At 40.4% G+C, this 24,324-nt stretch overlaps 1 protein-coding gene across 1 annotated transcript in view; it reads left to right on the top strand.

The window, feature by feature from the left end:
* The window catches only part of arhgdia (Rho GDP dissociation inhibitor (GDI) alpha), a 59,549-nt gene extending 36,977 nt beyond the window's left edge, over positions 1 to 22,572 (top strand). Inside the window, exons 3-6 of the mRNA XM_072242708.1 lie at positions 10,669 to 10,752; positions 13,720 to 13,796; positions 17,528 to 17,591; positions 21,133 to 22,572. Coding sequence (XP_072098809.1) covers positions 10,669 to 10,752; positions 13,720 to 13,796; positions 17,528 to 17,591; positions 21,133 to 21,332 — 425 coding nt within the window. The 3' untranslated portion in view covers positions 21,333 to 22,572. The remainder of the gene's footprint in view (positions 1 to 10,668; positions 10,753 to 13,719; positions 13,797 to 17,527; positions 17,592 to 21,132) is intronic.
* The last annotated feature ends 1,752 nt before the right edge of the window (positions 22,573 to 24,324 follow it).

The following is a 24,324-nucleotide window of genomic DNA, read 5'->3' as shown; positions in this document are numbered from 1 at the left end:
ACCCTTCCCACAGTGCACCACCCTCAACATTCCTGATATCCTTTGCTCCAGCCAGATTACAAACTCACTCTCTGCTCCACGTTCATACATACAGTACTGTGCAAAAGTCTTGGGCACCTTAGCTCATATATATGTGTGCCTGAGACTTTTGCACAGTACTCTATGTTAGGAGATCCAGTAAGGGTAGACTGGAAATTGAATTTTAATAAATATTTTAGGGAAATTTTTTCCCACAAATTTATAAACAAAAGCAGAAGTTGCAGGTCATTAATGTAGGTAGATGAGGCAAATATGTGTACATTTCTAACGGAGCATTTTTTTTTGTTTAAGGCTCATGGATGGTATGAGTATCTTGAAGGCCAACATTTAGAGCCCGCCTTTAAGCGGTTTCAAGGCAGAGAGTTTATAAAGTGAATCAACTCCTGTGATACTTTTAGTCCCAGGATTTGAAGTCATTGGTGTCAAAGGTGTACTTCCAAGATGCAGTTAATGAGAATTGGCTGGAACTGGCAACCAGTGGTGGCATTCTTGTGCCTTTGATTTTGTTGTTCTAGGTCAGGGGCTCCCAACCTGGTGTCCGCAGACCCTCAGTTAATGGTCGGGGTCCATGGCATAAAAAAGGTTGGGAACTCCTGTAAACACAAAATAATCTGTGGGTGCTGGGATCAAAGCAACACTCACAACACGCTGGAGGAACTCCTGTTCTAGGTAGTGGAAGTTAGGAAACTTGAGAATAGACTTATTAATAGCTACCTACAAAATGAAGGAATACTGGAAGATTGCACTATCTGCAGGCTGAGAATAAACGGGGAAGATATAAACAAGTACAGAACTTTTGCTACTTAGGAAGCTGGGTGACATCAGATGGCAGGTGTGACATGGACGTCAAAAGAAAAATAGGAATGGCAAAAGACACCTTTACGAGAATGAAGAGTATACTGACTAATACTAAAAAAAGATGACAACCCTCCTCAGAGTACTGAAATGTTACGTTTATCCAGTTGTTTCTATAGTGATCTGAAATTGGTTAATATAGAGTCTTTGCAGATTTGTATGATTCTGTTTCCTGCTTCCTCTCCCTAACTTTCAGCTTGGTCCTTTTATAATGCATTTGGCCACTGAAACACATTAACTTCTTTCCATTTCCCATTTCAGATCCTGTAAGTTCAGATTCATGCAATCTGTCCTCTAACTAAACCCTTAAAAAATAGGATAATTATGAGAGTTGTCTTTTCTATGCCAGATATTGTGAATGTTGTCTACAACCAGATTCTTCTATGGGGCTGGCTGAAGTATGGCTCTTCAACATTTTTTTCCTAGAACTCTTGAGGGTAAAGACCAATGTCCTGTAATTATTTATTTCAGTTATAAACCTAATAGCGGAGACTGGTTTTAGACATTTTGACAGTTGGTCTATGTACCAAAAGTGCTCTTTTATTTGCCCCTCTAGAACAGAATGTGGAATACAGTTACTTGGAGGATTATTTTAATGGGGTCTGACTAGGAGTACTACGATATGTCATCCTATTCAAACTTTGGTAAGCTGATAGTTTTTGTAGCAATAACAGCAAGATTTAAAATGATGACAAAAGAGACTGCAGATGCATGGAACCTGGAACAAAAAGTGGCATTAGCATTGTTCTTGTTGGGATTCTGAAATTAATTTTTGATTATCACTCTGAAAGTTTACTTAAGCCCAGCACTATGAGGCATACTGCTGACAGTAGCTCACCATAGTACTCTGTCCTCACCCAGTCTTTCACGTTGTCCCCAACCGTAGCTCATCTTGTTGGTGTATCCTTCCTCTCCCGGAAATGGTTTTGCAGCTTCTGTTGATGTTTCTGTAGCACTGAGTTTTTATGGGATGGGGCTGCTAGCCCCATGCCCCACTCTCCTTTTGCAGCTGGGTTTGGACTGTCCATGGTGGAGTTCCTGAAAGGTTAGAACATGGAAAAATACCATAAGGGACAGGCCATTTGGCCAACAATGTTGTGCTGATCTTGTTACCAATTTATACTAAAGGTCCACAAACACGAGGAGTTCTGCAGATGCTGGAAATTCAAGCAACACACATCAAAGTTGCTGGCGAACGCGGCAGGCCAGGCAGCATCTCTAGGAAGAGGTACAGTCGACGTTTCGGGCTGAGACCCTTCGTCAGGACTAACTGAAGGAAGAGCTAGTAAGAGATTTGAAAGTGGGAGGGGGAGATCCAAAATGATAGAAAACAGGAGGGGGAGGGATGGAGCCAAGAGCTGGACAAGTGATTGGCAAAAGGGATATGAGAGGATCATGGGACAGGAGGCCCAGGGAGAAGGAAAAGGGGGAGGAGGGAAAACCCAGAGGATGGGCAAGGGGTATAGTCAGAGGGAGAAAAAGGAGAGAGAGAGAGAATGTGTGTATATAAATAAATAACGGATGGGGTACGAGGGGGAGGTGGGGCATTAGCGGAAGTTTGAGAAGTTAATGTTCATGCCGTCAGGTTGGAGGCTACCCAGAGGGAACATAAGGTGTTGTTCCTCCAACCTGAGTGTGGCTTCATCTTTACAGTAGAGGAGGCTGTGGATAGACATATCAGAATGGGAATGGGATGTGGAATTAAAATGTGTGACCACTGGGAGATCCTGCTTTCTGTTTTTATATTTCTTTAAAATCTATTCACTATATGTAATTAATTTACTTGTTTATTATTTTTATTTTATTTAAAATTTTCTCTGCTATATTATGTATTGCATTGAACTGCTGCTAAGTTAACAAATTTCATGTCACATGATAATAAACCTGCTTGATTCTTTTAATTACTGTTTTTGGATACTCCCCCCCCCCCCCCCCCACATAACTTTGTGCTTTAAAGCTGTGTATTTGCATGGATGTTCATGTGTGCTTTGGCCAATGTGGACAAAAGTAACCTGGATATTGAATCTCATGACTGCTGAACAGCTCAAGCATTATTCCACTAATGCAAAAGCCAATGCTGCAGTTTGCAGTAGTCAAATGAGTGTTCAGTGTGATCCCAGCTGCAGTATTTTTGCTGAGTGGACCTAATGTGATTTCTCAATGTTAGTTTGCATTCAGAGCATTTGCATATAGCTCAAGCAAGGACTTATTCCTCTGCCACCTAAAAACTATATGATTTTGTGTGACGCAAACACGAGGAAATCTGCAGATGCTGGAAATTCAAGCAATACGCATAGAAGTTGCTGGTGAACGCAGCTCTCGGCTCCATCCCTCCCCCTCCTGTCTTCTCCTATCATTTTGGATCTCCCCTCCCCCTCCCACTTTCAAATCTCTTACTAGCTCTTCTTTCAGTTAGTCTTGACGAAGGGTCTCGGCCTGAAACGTCGACTGTACCTCTTCCTAGAGATGCTGCCTGGCCTGCTGTGTTCACCAGCAACTTTTATGTCTGTTGATTTTGTGTGAGTCCCACACAGTTTCCAAGTTGGAAATAGTGTGAGGCACTGGGATATCCTTTATGTACAATGACTGGCATGAAGTGGAAGTGGTTTGAGTTGAAATCATTTGCAGTATTGTGGGTAGGTGATAGGTTCAAATCTGTGGGGCAGCATACAACACATTACAGCACCAGCTGTAAGATCGAGCTTCAATTTCTGCTGCTTTCTGTAAGGAGCTTGTACCTTCTCCCCGAGACCACATGGGCTTCTGAGTGCTCTGGTTTCCTCCCACGTTCCAAAGACATACAGGTAAGGTTTGTGAGTTGTAGGCGTACTCTGTTGGTGCCAGAAGCCTAGCAACACTTGTGACTGGCCAGCACAATCTTCATTAACATTACTAGGCTTTACAATGGGTAGTCAAAACTGCCCAACACACTACCGGCATCAGCCTACTTTGCCATGAAGAACATGTATACAGAAATGTTCAGGAAGAAGGCTAGTGATATTGTGAAGGATTCCACCCATCTAGCTCATGAACTGTTTGTCCCACTCCCATCAGATAAGATAGCATCCATGCCAAGACTCAAAATTAGTTACTTTTCTGAATCAGTAAGCTGACGAACACCTCCACCCCACCACCACTACTTTATCATTGCCTATCACTCCTGTACCTAGCATCACTTTATGTTCAGATTATCAATCTATGTATATAAGTTATCTTAGGTATTTATATTTATTGTGTTTTTTTTAAGTTATTGTGTTCCTTGTCTCAATGCATTTCTTATGTGTTGCATTGGATCCAGAGTAACAATTGTTTTGTTCTCCTTTACTGTTGTGCACTGGAAATGAGATTTCAAGATCTTGAAATCTTGAAATCCTGTGTGCTTATAGCTAGTCTACTGCTACCACAGTAAAATCAATTCCTTTGTCCAAAGAATGAATCACCTTTCAATTCAAAACAAATAGAGTTAATATGCTATAACCATTTGAAAACATTTCTTCAAGTTGGTGACTGGATAAATCTTAGGTGTTAATATAGTCGTTGGACTCTGGCCTATTTATATCTGCAGTTGGAATGTGATGCACCTTAAAATGTGAGCTAATTGGCATGCATACTTGATTTTGCCTAGGATTCTGCCCATATCTCAACATATTCTCCAATGACCCCTTCTCATGTTGACTTCTCCTGCTAATATATTTTAAATTATCTTTAATTTTTCCTAATCTCTCCATAGCCTTGCCCATCTCTGTAACAGCCCATGCTTCTGGAGAACCTGTTCAACCCTACAAGATGCAACAAACAACTGTCCTGCAACTCTTTCCTCTTGGGGATTTCTGTTTATTGCTGGACCATCACATGCCTAGCCCCAGGGTCTAGTATTCTCCACTTAAGCTTTTGTCTAGCCCTTAAGAAGTTATTTTAAATCTACCCTTTTGATTAAATTTTTGATCATTTGCTGTAAAATGTCTGTTTTCGTGTCAGAAAAATTTGAAGCAAACACTCAGGTCAAACAGCATCTGTGGAAAGAAAAGCAGTCAACGTTTCGAAGTTGAAAGTAAATTTATTATCAAAGTACATCCTGCCGCTGTTAGTAATGGGTTTTTATGTTTTCCTCATGACTGTGTGGGTTTCCTCCTACAGTCTAAAGACTTGCAGAATGGTAGGTTAATTGGTCATTGTAAATTGCCCCGTGGTTAGACTACGGTTAAATTGGGGTTTGCTGGATGGCATGATTCGAAGGGTCAGAAGTGCCTATTCTGTGCTGTATCTCAATAAATATAAAATAAAAACATAAGTATATATCCTACCCTGAGATTCATTTTCTTGCGGCATTAAAAGTAAATACTTACTAATAAAACACAATAGAATCAATGGAAAGCTGCACACAGACAGATAAGTAACCAATGTGCAAAAGAAAACATACTGTGCAAATACAAAAATGAAAATAAAACCAAAACAATGAATGGATGGAGAAGTCAGGACCTTGGTCTGAGAGTGGGGAACGAGCCAATATATGGCCATTGCTGGAGCGGACTTGGAAGCGATTCAAAGCAGCAAAACCTTGGCAAGGTGGCAAGGCAGCAGGGCCTGGGCCCAAGAGCAAAGAATGACCCACTGTTTGGCTGATTTAAGGGCTGGAGTAAATTGAAAAGGTCAGGCTGTTGGGGCCAGAGGCGAGAGACACGCTGCTTTTCAGTTCAGTAAGGTTTACTCGTCTCTGCACTAACTGAGACTGTGGCCTGCAACTAATGGGCTCTTGGATCAGCTGTGACTGACTTTGTGGCTGTGGACTTAGTTCCATGAGCTTCACTTCTAAACGTTACTTGTGTTATTGTTTGCATGAATCTTTTTCTGCACATTGGGTGTTTGACAGTCTTTTTAATAGGTTCTATTGGGGTTCTTTGATGTAAGGTGATGAATCTCAAGGTTATATATAGTATTAATACTTTGATAACAAATGTACTTTTGAACTGTAAGCCTGTATCTGAGCTAGCTGTATCTATGATACCAATTCAATCTGTTTCCTGTAGCATAGATTGAACTACTGGGCATGTCTCTCAGTCCTGTACTTTGCAAAGTTTTAGACTTCATTTTTCTCTAATGCTACAGACCCTGGTCTCAGCATATGAGTGAGATTCCTTTCGTCCTATATATCATTCTGTTTCTTCCCCGCCCCACCCCTGTCACTTAAAACCACCTCTTCATAATTATCATCAACCTAAAAATGTCTCTCCTTCCACATGAACACGAGGAATTCTGCAGATGCTGGAAATTCAAGCAACACACATCAAAGTTGGCCCGAAACGTTGACTGTACCTCTTCCTAGAGATGCTGCCTGGCCTGCTGCGTTCACCAGCAACTTTGATGTGTGTTGCTCTCCTTCCACATGTGCTGTTTGACCTGCTGAGTTTAGAAAAGAATAGAATAGAGCTTTATTGTCATTGCTCAAGATAATGAGATGGCAGTGCTACTCCAGTCTGTGCAAAAGAGATAGCTATAATGCATGCAATATGGCTTAATTTTTAAAAATATTCTCATATTCACATGCGATAAGTGACTTCGATAGTCCATAAGACTCAGGACATTGGCAAGCCGGGGTGTAGCATTATTCAGCTGCACAATAGCCCTCAGGAAGAAGCTGTCTTTCAGTCTTACTGTTTTGGCTAAGATGTTTTTGTATCTCCTACCAGATGGCAGGAGATTGAACAGTGTCAAGGATGGCACTTCAAGCATTTTTGTTTTTATTTCAGATTTCTGAATTTCAGATTATTTCAGATTTCTGCATTTTTTCCCATTTCTTTTAACTTACAAAATTAGAGCTGGTTTTGAAGTGCAGAGGAAACAGTTGCAGCAACTTTTACTGAAAGTGAGCAATGTCTTCAGAACATTTCAGCAAGTGACGCTGGTTACATGCAAAGCAAGTGCAGAAATAAGTCTGCCACTTAACACATTGTGGTTAGCAAGCAGGGTCAACAGAATCACCAATCATCTGCCCTCAGTACATGGAGCCTTATAAACCATGGGAGTCCATGGCATAAAGAAGGTTGGGGACCCCTGATTTAAACAGAATATCTGGGGTGCCTTGGCTCTTGTTTTTACAATGTTAGTGCCAGTAATGGAAGCATGTTGCTTGGGCCTTACTTTGTAAATGGTTTGTATTATCCAATGGGCCACACTGGTCAGCTCACTTGAAGTGAGTGTGGAGATTGATATAAAATTTGAAGTGTATTTGCTGAGTGATCTGTGACCCATTTGGCACCAGAAATGCAATGTATGCAATTGGTTGTGAATTTGCACATATCAGCGTCCCCCAGCTTAGGTTGAGGTGATTTGATTTATGATAACTTACCATCATTAAACATTGTTAGATTGGATAAACTGCCAGTGTGGCTTTTCAGAGATGGTACATAAATCCAGCCTGATGCCTTTCCCAATATTACTACTTGGGTTAATGCAATGTGACATAATTGGCATTTCATTGATATTATTTACCACAAAATTCACTCATTTTTCCATAATCTGCTGTATGACTGTTAGTGTTTCTGATGGTACTCAAACTTGCCAAACACTCAATGGTGTGTAATAAATCTGCCAGTTGTGTAATACTGAAACCAGTGGATGATTGGCAGGTAGGTGATCTGTTAATTTTTTTGTGTATAAGAGGGGTGATCGGGGTTTAGTGCTGCTGTCGCTGTTCTTTTCTGTGATTGAGGGAATCGTGGATTATGTGTAGGGGGTTGTTGATTGTTATTGTGGCTGTTTTTTCGCTGCGGGTGAGGGGGGTATTTTGGGGTCTGTGGGTCTTGCTTCTTTGTCGTGCCGGTTATTGGGGGTGGAGTTGATGTCTTTTCTTTCTTCAACAACCATAGTCTTCCTGCATTTATTGACTGTCTGGAGTAGACAGGTATCAGAGTTGTACATGCATACTTTTGACAATAAAAATGAACCTTTGAACATCCCAAAATTCAATCAGTACTGAGCTTATTTTTGGATGAGTAGGAGGGGCACTAAGTTTTATTATCTCAGTACCTTGGGAAGAATTGACAGGATTGTTATCCAATGAGTTCCTCTTTTGGTCTATCTACATGAGATGTTCCGTGTTCTCCTGCAATGCCTCAGTTAGGGACACCGACTTTGAATCAACCTGTCTCCTGGGCCAGGAAGTCTGGCACCCTGAAGGTGCGCTAGTCTTCCAGGTCCTTCCTTTGCACACCATTGGGAGCATTTAATAGGTAGTGAGAGCTTATCCCATCTACCACCCCCGACTGTAACAACCTTAAGGATGTGTTATCCAATGCTTTTTTTACAACTGTATATTCAGCAGTCAGGTGAGGTTGGGTTAGACTTGGTTGTTGAACCTCCTTGCTCCTGGAGTCTCGATGCTAAGTGGAACACTGCATAGTTGAAGGCCAACCACTAGGGGAAGGTAATGGAATGCTGTTGACCACCTGAACAAGTGTCGGCACGTGCCAAGAGAAAAACAGTGTAGTTAAAATGGGGTTGATGGTTTAAGCAAGAGTCCTGACAACATGCTGTGCAGAAAATGATCATTCCCAAACTGTCAGCATTAATCATTCCCAGAATAGATCATGCATAAGGCTGCAGTTACAAGGGAAATTTATTTTGTTGATTTACTATTTTGAGTGGGAGTAATGAAGGGAGAAGACAGTATCTTTTCCTCAGAAGTAAACTGCACGTTTATTATTGGAATGCATTTGTATAGTCTATGGAAGAGATATGATTTTCTGGTTCCTTGCTTTTTGCAATCCAAAAATGATATCAGGGTATAGACAGCTGACATTTGATGGGGTATAATTTCTGCTTTCTGAGCAATTGCTGCAAACAGGATGTAGAAACAAAAGTGCTGTGGTAGCAGTGAGGGGGAACTTGTGTTGTATTATCTCTGATGTTACTAATGTAGAGAAATAAAGTTGTTATCATGGATGATGTTGTATACAAAATGATTTTTATTCTTCAGTCAATTGGTCCTGGCCCTATCTGCTGCAACCTGGACAACTTACTATGGTTTCGAGCATGAAAGTGAAACACTGGCTTTTCAACAGCAACACTAAATCCCATTGTATAGAACTTTCAATATTGTGGAAAACTCTGTTGATATAATTGCAAATTTGAGCACAATGTTTATAATTTTTCCCCTAAAGTTGTTGTATAGCATATTCCTATTTGATTTATTTGGAAATTCAGGTAAAATTATATCTTTGTAATGTAAGCATTTTTGAGGTAAAATAATTAACTATTCAACTAATCTGTCCTTTGTTAATTGCCAGAATGACCTAAAGCATTCATTTTGATGCATATTTTATTTAAACAACATTGATTGTAATTTCATAATGGTTCCAAGTTGATGTGACTGAGCTTTGTAAAAAGATGCTAAAGTTTTGTGGAAGGTAGAAAATATCAAACGTGTGGCTGATTTAAAATTCTTATGTTACACTTTCTTGGAATTCATTTACTGGAAAATCAACTGAACAAATTAAGAACTTATCCCTACAGACTCTAAGATTTTTTTTTGGCTAATTCAAGTTCCAAGAAATTAGTAACTTGATTTAAAAAAAATACAGCTTGTATTCCATTTCATTGAATTGTTTGTTTCATTGTAGATGTTCACTCTGGTGATCCAGTTCAAAGATATTGAGAATTTTAACATTTGACGTATTTGATGTTGCAAGTATCTTCAGTATGCTATGATTTTTCACTTGAGCAAGGTTGGAAGGTGACCAAAAAAAATACGAAGCTTCAGAACTAGTTCACTAAATGTTCAGATCCAGATTGTTACTTTTCCACTTGAAAAGAAGAGATAGAACAGTGATGCTACTTAAAGGAGAAACGTTAGGACGTGCAATTTGTGCTTTGAAAATTGTGGGTCAGTTGTCAAAATGATTCCATTGTCAAAGCAATGGTCCCTGTTTGCTTCTATGATTCAAAGATTCAAAGTACATTTGTCAAATTATGTTTTGATTTGTAAAGGCCTTAGTCTTTGTTTTTCTGTCTTTCATTCAAAGAAATATTTGAGTCTTTTATACAATTAAATGTTTAAGCTGAAATGTCTAAATGAAGTAGAATTTCAAGTGCTGTAGATCAGGTAACTCCCATGGTTTAAGGTCGGAATGCTCTTATAAATTGTTGAACTTGAAGCAATCTAAAATACAAACTCCATTGTGAATCCAATCCTTCAGAGTGAACCAAATGCACCAGAGAGAGAGAGAGAGAGAGGGAGAGAGAATATTTAAACGTTATGAAGGTCCAGAATGTTGACTGTTTATTCCTCTCCGCAGATGCTGCCTGATCTGCTGAGTTCCTCCATTTTGTTTGTGTTACTCTACTTAATTGGGTAGTGGGGTGGCGATATGCCTCTACCAAAGGAGGTGCCATCTGCTAGCCTGCAGGTCACCCTTGGGCAAGGTGTAGCACCTGCTTAATGCGCCCCCCCCCCCCCAATCAGGATCACAAGTCCTGGTTATGCGACCACTGACGCCAGGCAGACAATCTCTGAAGAGTATTGGTAAGGGCTGGGGTCACCTATCTTGTAAAGACACTGCCCAGAAGAAGGCAATGGCACACCAATTCTGTAGAAAATTTTCCCAAGATCATGAGACCATGATCACCCACGTCACACCACACAGCACATAATGAAGAAGATGATGACTCTATTTGACCCTTAGTTAGTCTTTACCTAATGTTTTCAGTTTGCTATGTGGTATGGAGACTGTGTGTTTGCAAAGCACAGTTCTTAATAAAATGTGTGTTTTCTTACAGATCCTAATGCTCCAAATGTTCAAGTGACCAGTTTAACATTGGTATGTGCAGCTGCACCTTATCCTTTAGTCCTGGATTTAACAGGTAAGTAAAACAACATACCTGGCACCCTCATAATGTTAAATGTGTAGAACCGTCCACATGTAAATTTCAAAGTAGTGTGTATAATGCTTATTTGTTGTTTAATTTGAAATAGTGGCTCTGCCATTTGTCTTTGTACTATTTCTGGGTCCTTTGAAGTGTCAGTTTCTCCCATCTGTCTCCCTAATGGTTCTTTGACATTAGGGATCAATTGCTTCAATAAGAGTTTGAATATCTTCCTTGTGCCTTGATGACCTGGAATGCTATGGCCTGGTATAATTTCCTTGACTCATTCTTTGGACTCTCTGGGCATGGATTATCATTGTTGGCTTTATATGCAGGTTCAAATGGTCACATTGAATGTAGGGACCTGCCAAAACCCTTGAGAGCACTTCATTTCTTGCTGTTAGTAACACTTCACATGCATGGCCCAGTTTAACTTCCAATTATGCAATTTCCTTGTTTCCAGATAATGTCGTAATTTATTAATCTACCACTTCTGCACCAGTTTTTATTTTTGCAACATAATTTTTGTCTTTCACTGTACTGCTGCTGCATAACGTATATAGTAAACCTGAATATGATTCCACCAGTGTTCTGCATTAACAAAAGTTATCTTATATTCTTGAATTGTCTCAGCAAATTCATTTGTCCTCCTGAATTGATGCCTGTGACTGAATTTTTGAATCCAAGCCACAAAAGCAAGAATGGAAATTTGCTTTAGCCAGTTCTGACAGCCTGTATAGCAATTAAGTTTCTATATACCAATAAAAGGAAGGAATTGTTGCCAAGGTTTTTGTATACCAAAAAAAAAAGGAATCCAGGAGTCTTCTACCTTCCTTTTCACTCCTGAAGAAGGGTCTCGGGCCGAAACATTGACTGTTTATCATTTCCATAGACACAGTCTGATCTGTTGAGCTCCTCATTCATGTTCTCAGCAGATACTAGGGTCGGTCTTCTCTTCCCCCTCCCCAATACGAGTGGTGGCTCTTCCCTTTCTACCACCCTCCCTCTGGTTTTCCATAGGGATTGCTCGCTCCATGATCCCCTTGTCCATTCATCCCTCCCACTAATATCCCTCCTGGGACCTATCCCTAGGAGGACCTATAAGCAGCCTTGATGCCATACCTGCTCACTCGCCTTCATTCAGATGAGGCAACATTTCACCTACAAATCTGCTGGGGTCGCCTGTTGTGTCTGGCGCTCTTGATGTGGCCTCCTCTACACTGGTGAGGTCCACTGCAAATTGGAAGAAACACTTCTGCTTCATCCATCATCATTATGATTTATCATTTAAATTTTTAATATTTAGTAATTTTAACTATTTTTAATATTTTAAATATTTAATATTTGTAATCCAGGGAGTGTGACGCACAGAATCAAATATCGCTGTGATGATTGTATGTTCTAGTACCAATTGTTTGGCGACAATAAAGTATAAAGTATATAAAAGCGGAACTTCCCGTTCTGACATGCCAGTCCTTGACCTCCTCTTGTGCCAAGATGAGGCCACATTCAGGATGGAGGAGAAATCCCTTGTATTCATTCCGCCTGGGTAGCCTCCAACCTGATGGCCTGAATATCGTTTTTTCCTTCTGATTTAAAAAAAAATCCATCCCCCTCCCCTCTTCTTCTATTCCCCACTCTGGCCTTCAGTTCTGTTCCACCTCACAGTGTTTACTGTTCCAATGGATTCATGCCTCTGTTCAGTAGCAGAGTCCCTGAATCAGGTTTATTATCATTGACATATGTCATGAAATGTGTTTTACGAGTGCAGTGCAGGATGTAAAAATTTCTGTGTTAGAAAAATAAATGAGTAGTGCAGAGTGGTAAATTAATCAGACGTTTTCTAGAATCTCAAGGAAATTTTTGTAGGGTGACAGTCGTAGTAACACTAAAGTGTTCTACCTGTATGGGTCTTTTCCCACTCTAAATTATCACCTGGCCAGTGGAAAGATCTGCCCGGGGCTATCACCAGCTGCAGTAGCCCCTGTGCCACTCCAGTGACTTCCTCCCTGGAGTCCATAGAGTGTGTGTGACCGCACCCCCCTCCTCCTCCTCCCCCCCCCCCCCCACCACCAATGCCAAGGGGATCTGCTCACAGCTTGTGCCTGAGTAAACCTGATGGTTACCACTCCAATTATTTGGAGACAATAACTGTGAAGTGAGAAGTTGGTTATATTTGTGTTCTTTGTTAGATTTGATGTTAATTGACTTCAGTGCATTTTAGCTTTTAAAAGCACCAAAGTCAATTAGCATGCTGACTGTTTTTCCAATACTGTTTGTGGGCAGTAAGGTACTGTAGCAGTTAGCATAAAGCTTTACAGTGCCAAGGACCCAGGTCCAATCCCAGTGCTGTCTGTAAGGAGATGTACGTTCTCCCCATGACTGTGTGTGTCACTATTTCTTCCAGGTGCTCCAGTTTCCCCCCACAGTCCAAAGAGATGTGGGTTAGTAGGTTAATTGTTATATGGGAGTAACTGGGTGACACAGGCTTGTTGGGCTGGAGGTTATTGGGCGGAATTAGCCAGAAGTGCCTGTTACCGTGCTGTGTCTCCAAGTAAATAAATAAACATTAAATTCTTCAATCTTAGGTGGTGATAGTAATTTTTGCAAGACCAACCACCTGCTAGTGCTGAGACAGCTCCTATGCTGTACTGGGCATCACAGTAACCTAGAGTCAGGCTCTTAGTGGCAAGTTGCCCCGTGGACCATGCTGGAACATAGTGTGTTGTGAGGAGGCAAGTTTTGGCAGAACGTGTGTCCCAATTTCTCAATTATACTTTCAATGATCTTTAACTATTCCCCAAAGGTTTCTGGTATTATTTAGTGTTCTATTTTTCGGTGTATTGAGAACACCAAGTTCAACGCATTTACACAAATGTTTTAAGCTAATGTAGAACACAAATACAGTGGAAGTCAGTAAAATATTTTTTGGTTTGTGTTTTTAACAAATGTCTTTATTTTCAGGTGACCTTGAGAACTTTAAAAAGAATCCTTTTGTATTGAAAGAGGGCGTTGAGTACAAGATTAAAATTTGCTTCAAGGTTTGTTTCTACACAGAAGTATATAATTGAAATCTTAGCTTATTTTCATTTTATGTTCAATACATGGTTTCCAAAATTTGAGCAATCCCATCGTCTCCAGCTTGTATCTGCAGCCCCAGGCTGCCCTAAACAAAGGAGGAAATCAGCAACAGGGGGAGTCCTTTTGGCTTAAGCTGAATTGGCAGGTCATCAAACATGTTCGTGGGACTGCCTCCACTTCACATTAACAACACAGCATTTAGAACACCCACATCAGCTGAAGCAGAATAGTGTGTGTTGTGTGGGCCTGTGTGATTTCATGTACTGTGGCTGACTGTAGCCAGCTTGTTGCTTGCCTGTAAGTCTACACTTGACTTGGACCATAAGAGAACAATTAGGCCATTTGGCCCATGGAGTCTGCTCCACCATTTCATCATGGCTGATCCATTTTCCCTCTCAACCCCAATCTCCTGCCTTCTCCCCATATCCCTTCATGCCATGACTAATCAGAAATTTATCAACCTCTGCCTTAAATATATATAAACACCACCTCAACAGCTGCCTGTGGCAACAAATTCCTCAGATTCACCAAAGAAATTCCTCCACATCTCATCTCTGAGGCTGTGTCCTCTGGTTCTAGATTCTCTCACCATAGGAAACATCCCCTCCATAATTCATTCTATCGAGGCCTTTCAATACTTTCTAGTTTTCAATGAGGTCACCTCTCATTCTTCTGAATTCCAGTGAATACAGGCCCGGAGCCATCAAATATAAGGCAAGCTGTTCAATTCTGGAATATTTTTTCGTAAACCTCCTTTGAACTCTCTCCAGTATCAGCACATCCTTTCCAAGATAAAAGGCCCAAAACTGCTCTCAATATTCCAAGTGAGGCCTCACCAGTGCATTATAAAACCTCAATATTACATCCTTCCTTTTATGTTTTAGTCATCTTGAAGTGAGTGCTAACATTGCATTTGCCTTCCTCACCACAGACTCAACCTGCAAATTAACCTTTAGGGAATCCTGCACAAGGGCACCCAAGTCCCTTTGTCTCTCAGGTTTTTGAATTTTCTCCTCATTTAGAAAATAGTCTGCCCTTTTCTTGTACCAAAGTGCATAGGCCATATACATCCTGACATTGTACTCCATTTGCCACTTCTTTACCCATTCTCCTAATCTGTTTCAGTCCTTCTGTAGCCTCTCTACTTCCTCAAAACTACCTGCCCTATCTTCATATCGTCCGCAAACTGTGCAACAAAGCCATCAATGCCATCATCCAAGTCACCTACGTAAAAAGAAGTAGCCCCAACAAAGACCCCTGCGAAACACCACTAGTCACTGGCAGGCAACCAGAAAAGGCTCCCTTTATACCTACTCTTTGCCTCTGCCAATCAGCCACTGTTTTATCCATGCTAGTATCTTTCCTGTAATACCATGGGCTCTTAATTTGTTAAGCAGCCTCATGTTAAAGGCCTTCTGAAAATCCAAGTACACAACATCCACCAATTCTCCTTTCTCTATCCTGCTTCTTATTTCTTCAAAGACTTGTTCACTAGTTGCCAATACACTAATGATGGCTTAGCCAAAATGGCCACTCTAGAAGGTGAACATCTTGTTATAGAGCAGGTTTGAATCAAAGTTATACCCGTCCCCTGACTGTTGGTCAAGAGACATCATATGATAGCAAATTAAAATTTAACAATGCTGGAAACGGTCAGCAGGCAGCGTCTGTTGAAGAGGAAAGAGTTAATGTTTCAGACTGAAGACCCTTAACCAGAGCTGATCAGAGAAGGATCTTCAAATGGAAACATTGACTCAGTTTCTCTTTCTGTAGATACTCCCTGACATACTGAGTATTCCAGCATTTTGTCTTTCATTCTGGATTGTAACCCTGGGCAGAAATGCCCAATCTGCAGGTACTGAGACTTAGTAGCACCTCAGTGACCAGCTTTGCCATCAAGATTCTTGACCTGTTGATCTGTGTATTTTTGAAAATAATGTTCTTGTAATGACCATATTTAGTATTTACTAATTAATAACTGGGTTTTTTTGTGATTACAAAGCAGAAATGCAGTTGAGCTTCAGGCTGTTTCATAAACCAATTTACAGGTGATTTCTATTGTTTCTCAATAAAGGATGTTAAAGTTGTAGTACCTCAAATTGGCTTTGAAAACTCTTGCTGAGATTCTCCACTTTGTGCAGACTGAAAATGGGTTTAAGGTCAGATCATGCAAGGATTTCCCTTGCATGTTTTGAGCTTTTCTCAACTTTCCCCTCCTGTCTACAGTTTCTGACTTTCTTCATTTGCTCAAGCTGGATGGTTTAAAGTTTCTTCTGATCAAACCTGTCATTTTGGTCTGTGCTACAAATTGTTTCACTAATTTTGCATTTAAACCAGATCGTTCAGCCCTGAGGTGAGCACCCTACCATTCATCCATTGATCACCAAAACTATTCACATTCCCTGCCTTAGCATTACCCCTTTTCAGCCTCTGCTCATTAGCTGAATTCCTTATCTATGCATTTGGAACAGGTAAATATTGAAGTGCTAGAGATATCCCAGTCAGCTTCCTACCTTCCAAAATTAAACTAAATTCCTTGGCTCATAAATGAATTCACCCAGGCGGTGTCATTGATCACTGTTGCGTCCTTGTGGTTTGATAGTTTTAAAATTCACATCCTTTTATTCAGATCTCTGCTTTTGTCCATCCCAGTTTCTAACCTTACCCTGCCTTACAAATCTGTTCTCTAATTTCTTCCATTTCTGGCCTCTTGTGTATTTCTGATTTTAATAACTTTGTAGTAATCATTCCTTCAGCTGCCTAGTTAAAGGCCTAGATTCTATTGAGATTTTCAGCTTCTTTTTAAGATGTATTTTAAAAACTTATCTTAACCTCATTGCAATCTCCTTGGCTTAACTGCCTGTTTACATTTGATAAAATCAGGTCAAGTACCTTGGGCTGTTTGGCTACGTTATAGGCACTAAATAGCGAAGCCCTCCATGGTTGGGCCCAACCATGGATACGCGTCTCAGGGCAATGTAGTATGGAGAGCAAGCTGCACCCTTGCAGCAGGTTCCCACTCCACGCAGCTGATGAATCCAAAGGAAATATAGTTTGACACCAGCAACGTTGCAGGAGTTGCCAGAGTTTTCCTTTTCATAGATGAGTGCCAACCACAGCTGACAAGCTATATCTGCCCAAAGCGACTGATTTTAAGGCACCAGCAACCTGTCTTTGCCCCTTCTCCTGTCTGTAGTAATGGTTCCACTGGGCTTAGTAGCTAAGCCAAGTGTGAAGGCCAGGAGCTGGACTTGGTTGTCAGCGGCTATTTTGGGAGCATTTGCTAGGTAGTGAGTGCTTATCCCCACTTCTGCCCCTGGCATTAAGAACATTTAATTTGCATAATTGCAAATTATACTGATAGACATTTCAGTGCCCTAGATCCCTAATGGAGGGGGTGGGGTTGGGAGCATGGGGAAGAGGTGATTTGAAATTCATCCATGTTCAATGTATGTACTGTATAGTTCTAATATTATGGATCTTTCTCCATTTGTGCAATGCCATTTCATGTCAGTCGATAAACAACATTTAGAATGTGTTGTGCAAGTGTGTTGCTAATACAGGCATTTATTCTGAGAACTCTGTATTTTGTGCAAGTGGCTTGCAATGAGTCAAATCAGTCTGTAGAAGTGTAGAAGAACTAACATCACTGTGTCAACAACTGAGGTCACTCAACCCTCTATTTCCCCAGGTTAACAAAGAAATAGTTTCTGGGCTGAAGTACATTCAGACAACGTCAAGAAAAGGAATAAAAAGTAAGTACAAATGGCTACAAATTCTGTGTGATCTTAATGTGTCTTTAAAAGCCTGTCTAAAATAACATTGTGAAGCTGCAAATTCTATGTATTCTTTTCAAAAAGAAGCTTCTTCCTCCATTTGCCTCTGCCAACTGCTTGCATGCTGTTTCTCCCAAATAATATGTTGCAAATATGACAATGTTTTGTGTGTTAGTTCAAATAAAGTGATCCTTTATCTTTAGTGAATGTCTCCTTGATGGTTTTGTAGTTCAGATTTGCTCTGACTTGAATCTTGGCCATGGTTAATTAGTTTGAGCAAAGACATTTTTGTTGAAAGTCACACAAGGGATAAATTGTGGAATAGGAATATCTGGCACAGATGTAAGCACTCCAAATCTGAAATGTAAATGAATTCTGCAAATAGCAGCTCAGATCAATTCTGAAGAGGGAAAATATCTGGAAAGGTTTTATTTAAATAAGGGTTTCATAAGTCAAAGTAGTGAATGCCTGTTGGCTGATGTGTACAGGATTCAGTGTGGAACATTATGCATGTTTTGTTACATGTTAGCTTTCAGATATTTATATTGACTGTTAATGTATAGATAGTTGTAAGTTGTGAAGGCCAGTCATTCTGTATCTTTAAAGCAGAGGTTGATAGGTTCTTGATTAGTAAAGATATGAAAGGTTATGGGGAGAAGGCAGAAGAATGGGGTTGAGAGGGATAATAAATCAGCCATGATTGAATGGTGGAGCAGACTCGATGGGCCAAATGGCCTGATTCTGTCTGTTGCCTTACAAAAGGGTCTGTGACCATGCTGTATTTCTAAATAAATATTATCAGGTCAAAAGATCACTCCTGTAATTCATGCCTACTACCTAGGCAAAAGCATCTGATGACTGTTAAATGCAACATTAATCAAGAATTGAAGAGAAGTTCTTATTTATTGCACTGTACTGATGATTGCCAGTCACTAAACATGCGAGTAATTAGTAACTATACTTCCTAAATTTTGAAGGCAGATTGCAAAGAGTCAGAGTTGAACTGCATGGAAACTGGCCTTTTGGCCCAATCCATCCATGCCAATCACAACCCATTTGCCCATATCTCTCTAAACCTCTGCTATCCATGCACCCATCCAAGTTTCTTTTAAACAGTGTAATTGTCCCTGCCTCTACCACTTCCTCAGGTACTTCGGTCAATGAACACACTACCTGGTGTGGGAAAAGTTGCCCTCTCGAGTCCCCTTTAAATTCCTCCCCAAAACCTATGCTATCTAATTTTAGACTCCCTGGGGAAAAAGGCTGATTATCAGTTATTCTGTCAATGCCCTATACTCCTGATTAAAGGTTTGAAATAAAAATGTTTCTCCTTCCTCAGATACTGCACGACTTGCTGAGTACTTCAACATTTGCTGTTTCATATTGTTCAGATACACCTTCCTCCTCACAATCTGTCTACAAACTCTTCAATGGCCCTTCTTTTGCCATAATAATTCCTTCCTTACATAAGAATATCTTTCCTTTTGTTAGGAGAGCCTTATAAAAACACGTCTTGAGAGATGACTGAGAAAATGGCATGTTAATGTTTAACTATGTATATCCATTAGTGCAGAAGCTCTCATTTAAATTATAATTTCCAAGGTGTTTAGGTCTTCCATAGAATGTGTATGAGAAGATTGATGTGGCTGCCGTAGCACTTCAGAAGTTCCTTTCTATGAAACTAGAAGAGCGGGATAGGATTGGGGAATGGATATTCTATCTAAGGCCATCATTATTATTCAGGCTGTAGCCCCATCCCCATCCCCAGGAATTCAGGATTTCATCTGACATGATTGAAGCGAAGAGAATTGTTGGGATTGCACTGCTGGAAGACAGCATGAATCTGATGGGCTGAACTGCCTTCCACTCCCAAAGTCTGAAGTATGGGCCACATTCCAGTTTGTTTTAATTATATTCCTTCAAAAACTCATCTAGGGAAAGTGGGTAAATTATGACTGTTTCATAAATACAAAGAGGATGGCATTAACGCTGAGTCAAAATAGCCTGCAGAGTAGGACAGTTTAAAAACAATACACATGTGGGATGGAAAGTAAAACTAGAATAAATTAGTAAGAAATATTGAAAAGAATTTGAATGTAAATACAGTACCTTGGAAAAAGTACTCGGTCTCCAACCCTTTGTTCACATGAGTGAGTATTACAACCAGGAATTGTGATCAATTTAACTGAGAATCATGCTTCTTTTTCACAGTAGACCCCACACGCACCCCCCCCCCCCACTCAGTACTTAGTTAAACCACATTTCACAGTTACTACAGCCAGCAATCTTTTTAGATATGTCTCTATTAGCTTTGTAAATGTGTTGGAGCAATGTTTGCCCATTCCTCCTTGCAAGATTGCTCAAAGTGTGCCAGGTTAGTTGGGGAGTGGCAGTGTACAGAAATCTTGAGGTCTTGCCAGACATATTCGATTGGACTAAGGTCATGACTCTGACTGGGCAACTCAAGGACCTCACTTTTCTTCATTTGAAACAACTCCATGTTGCTATGGCAGTGTGCTTTAGGTCAAAGTCCTGCTGGAAGACTAACTTCCTCCCCAGTTTAAGCTTTCTGGCAGAGGCTACCAGGTTTTTATCCAGAATCACTGTTTAACATCATTCATCTCCCCATCAATCCTGACCAGATTTCTAGTTCCTGCTACTGAGTAGCATCCCCATAGCGTGATGCTTCCTCCACCGTACTTTACAGTAAAGATTGTGTTACTGGCTGATGTGCAGTGTTGGATTTATGCTACACGTTCAGCTTAGTGTTGATGAAAAATTCCACTTTAGTCTCATCTGACCACAAGACTTTCTTCCACATCTTTATAGTATCTTCTAAGTGGCGCTTTGCAAAGGCTTTACAGGCAAGGATATGCTATTTTTTTAGTGGTAAGTGTAGCATATATCTTGATTACAGATTGTATTTTGTCTCTGGTTTACAGACCGGATACAAAAGCCTGAAAGCACATACCACTGGGCTGAAGGACAGCTGCCATGCCCTGTGATAAGATTATTGGACAAACCTCAGTGCAATAAGATGGAATTTACACCTCACAATCTGCTTCATTGTGGAACTGCACCTGATTGTCTATCTGCACTGCACTTTCTGTGCAACTGTAATACTTCATAGTTCATACTGTTGTTGCTTCTCCCTTGTACTACTTCAATGTATCTGTATGATGGCATGCAAAAGTCCCCCTCCCCCAGTATCTTGGGAGCCTGCAGAGCCACACTCAACAATTCAGAAACAACTTCTTCCCCTTCCATTAGAGATCTCTGAATGGTCCATGAGCTATCTCATTGATCCTTTATTTTGCTTTATTTAATTTTCTAATTTGTAGTATTTGCACTGTACTACTGCCACAGCAAATTCTGCTTCACCCAAATAAGTGATAATATATTTGATTGGGCCATAAGACACAGGAACAGAATCAAGCCATTTGGCCTCCATTGGTGTGATGAGATATTACATGACAAAAAGATTACTAAAACATTGCTTTCTGTTGTGCACTTTGAACAGTTGATAAGACTGAATACATGGTGGGGAGCTATGGACCACGCGACACCGAATACGAGTTCCTTACAACACAAGAAGAAGCGCCCAAGGGCATGATGGTCAGGGGCAGCTATACGATCAAATCACTGTTCACCGATGATGACCAGTTCAATCACCTCTCCTGGGAATGGTACCTCAACATCAAGAAGGATTGGAAAGAATAATCAGTGGAAGGCCGGCTGTAGTCAATCCAATAGAGAGAGGAAAAAAAAAACAAAAATATACCCTCTGTACCAAAGTTAGCTTTTTTTTTTTGGAAAAGAAAATTGTATTAGATTTATACTGCACAGTGAGATCATTGGCAAAGAAAATCAAACCCTCGTACTGGTAAGGCACAGGTCAGATGCATGGCTACATGTTTCATTCTCCTTATCCCATTTGTGATTCTTCCCCTTTGCTCTGCCGACAGCTGCCTTTTGTGGGGGTGGGGGGAGCGGGGGGCCTGCAGTTTTTTTTTAAAGAGAAGGTGATATGTAAATCAGGCTTGGCTTGACGCCCCACCTAGGGGACTTGACCATTGTTTCATTAGCACAGTGCTAAACTTGGAAAGCTAGAAGATCACAATGTTTAAATTAGGCGGAAGAATATAATATAAAGCTTTAGAGGCATTTGTTTTTTCAGATTTACTCCTGTAATTTTTTATTCTGTGTGTAACCATGTTGCCTTATGTATGCTAAAGTTGGTTATGGAAATAATCAAAAAAAAAATCATGAATTTCTTAGTCATCTTTTATACGAGTATGGATTAAGAACCCTTTTTTTTCCTGTCTGGAGATCTGTGTGTACATCCACAATAAAGCTAGTCTAATCAGTGATAATATTTCTGAATAAATACACTCCTGTTAAAATTATGTATAAAATTATGTATTGAAAGCATACAATTCAGAGGGATTTTTTTGTGAAGTCTTGGAATGTTGGGGAATGATACAGTGGGAGTCTTGTATTGCGTTTGAAGGGAGCTATCTGAACATTTTCAATTGTAAATGGTGCTGGTAAAATATTGTTCAAAAATGTTCTTTTAAAAAAAAACTTGTCTTGAATGTTGGAAAGAGATGGCCTGGATAATATTATGCCTCTTTGTATTTTGTGCCACTCATCAATCTGCCTCAGTGTTTCATTCCTGGATTCTGTGCTCCATTGTCCAGCTAATTTTTGACTTACTGATTTTTTTTGAACATGGTATATTTAAGAAAGTGTTCTAAGCAGCCAGCATATATCATTGGTAGCCATTGTGGTTAGAACTGGGACCAAAAGTGATTTTATCTGTTTTGCCAGAGTTGTCTTCCCCTTTTACAGTAATGGATTTTTTTATGTTCTCTTCTGACTTCTGTGTAGACTGGACATTAACAGGTGAAAGAACAATACCAATGTTTTCACAGCAAGTATAATAAAATATTCAGACTAAGATGTTTGGTTTTCTCTGTGAACAAAAACTTGCATTTACACTCAGTGGCCACTTTGTTAGGCACAGGGGTGGAACCCAGTGTGGTCTTCAGTTCACCACTGTTGAACTGTGTGGGTATTTGAGTTCCTGTCACCTTCTGTCTGTTTGAACCAGTCCGACCATTATCCTCTGACCTTTCAGTAACAAGGCGTTTTTGCTCTTGGAAATGCCCCTCACTGGATTTTTTTTTTTTTTTGGCACCATTCTCTGTAAACTCTAAAGACGGTTGTTTGTGAAAATCCAAAGAGATCCGCAGTTTCTGAGATACTGAAACCACCCTGTCTGGTACAGTCCAAGTCACTTAGATTACATTTCTTCCCCATTCTGATGTTTGGTCTGAATGACAACTGAAGCTCTTGACCATGTCTGCATGCTTTTATGCTTTGAGTTGCTGCCACATGATTGTCTGATTCAGTATGTAACTCTCGGTTCAGCTAATGGCTTAATATGGGAAATGATAACCCCCGGCCCAGCCAAACTTAAGAAATCTCGTTTGGGTGGATGCTGCGCAATGTGTCCCCTGTTACAAATCAGTACCACGAAATAACAAATAGTACACAATATGCGATTAAATGATTGAGATTTATAATTTGACTATATGGTTAGTAAAGAAACAAAAAAAAAGTGTCCATTCTCATAAAACAGTCTAATACGCAATGTTGGAGCTCACTGATAAGGCCGTTTGTCCACCATCGACCTCCTCCAGTCATCGCTGACCTTCGGACCCTCGCTCAAAGTCCACTCCGTCTGGCAGTCTACTAACACTCTCCATTCGTGTCTTCTCTCCCTGGTAAAAGATAGTGAATTGCTGGCTCCTAGACACACAAGAAAGAACAACATCCTGCTCATTGGCTAACATGCCCCATTATCGCTAGTCATAACCCAAACATTGCTGCTACAGAGAAATCATTACCTTAGCAGTGAAACCTTACAAGTATGTATTTGCATTACTGAGTAGGTTACCTAATAAACTGGCCACCGGGTATATATTAAATAATAAAAAAAATAAAGGTTCCTTGCAGGAATGTTCCCAAACATGACTGGGGACCAGTGTGGTGCAGAGGTAAGTTTGTGCAGCATTGTGGGAGGGAAGAGTGGTTAGAAGTTCAAATAAGAAAGCTGAGTAATGGGGAGAAGGTATCTGTGAAAAGGCTAGAAAGTCTGGCTAGATCTGATGGTTGGAAAGACATGAGGCTACAAAAAGACAGAGTAGAAGGGAGTTGCCACAGGACTGTTGTCAGTGATTGCTCAGTCTTTTGATTATTGAATGGCCAGTGGGTGTCCTGTCCACTACCCCCTCCACCACCTCACTAACCAGCAGTTCTACATTCCATCTCATTATTGGTTCACTGTTGCTGAAGGATGCTGCCAAACCAAAGTAAGTGACATGAAAAATAACTGAATTTGTAAATTAATGCCAAATGAGTGTAGCTTTTTGTACTCCTTATCTTCTTGTCAACATAGTTTGGATAATTCTCTTCAAGTGCTGTGTTTCTTTTCTTCATTTACGGGATGTCGGCATTGCCAGCAAAGCCAGCATTTGTTGCCCATCCCTAGTGGCCCTTGAGAAGGTGTTGATGAGCTGCCTTGAATTGCTACAGTCCCTGAGGTGCAGGTCCACCCACAGTGCTCTTAGGGAGGGGATTCCATGATTTTGACCCAGCAACAATGAAGGGACAGTGATATGTTTCCAAGTCAGGATGGTGAGTGACT

The sequence above is a fragment of the Mobula birostris genome, chromosome 24, assembly GCF_030028105.1.
Source record: "Mobula birostris isolate sMobBir1 chromosome 24, sMobBir1.hap1, whole genome shotgun sequence".
In the NCBI taxonomy this organism is placed as follows: Eukaryota; Metazoa; Chordata; class Chondrichthyes; order Myliobatiformes; family Myliobatidae; genus Mobula; species Mobula birostris.
The sequence above is the reverse complement of the archived record's forward strand: the minus strand, read 5'-3'. Positions and strand labels throughout refer to the sequence as shown.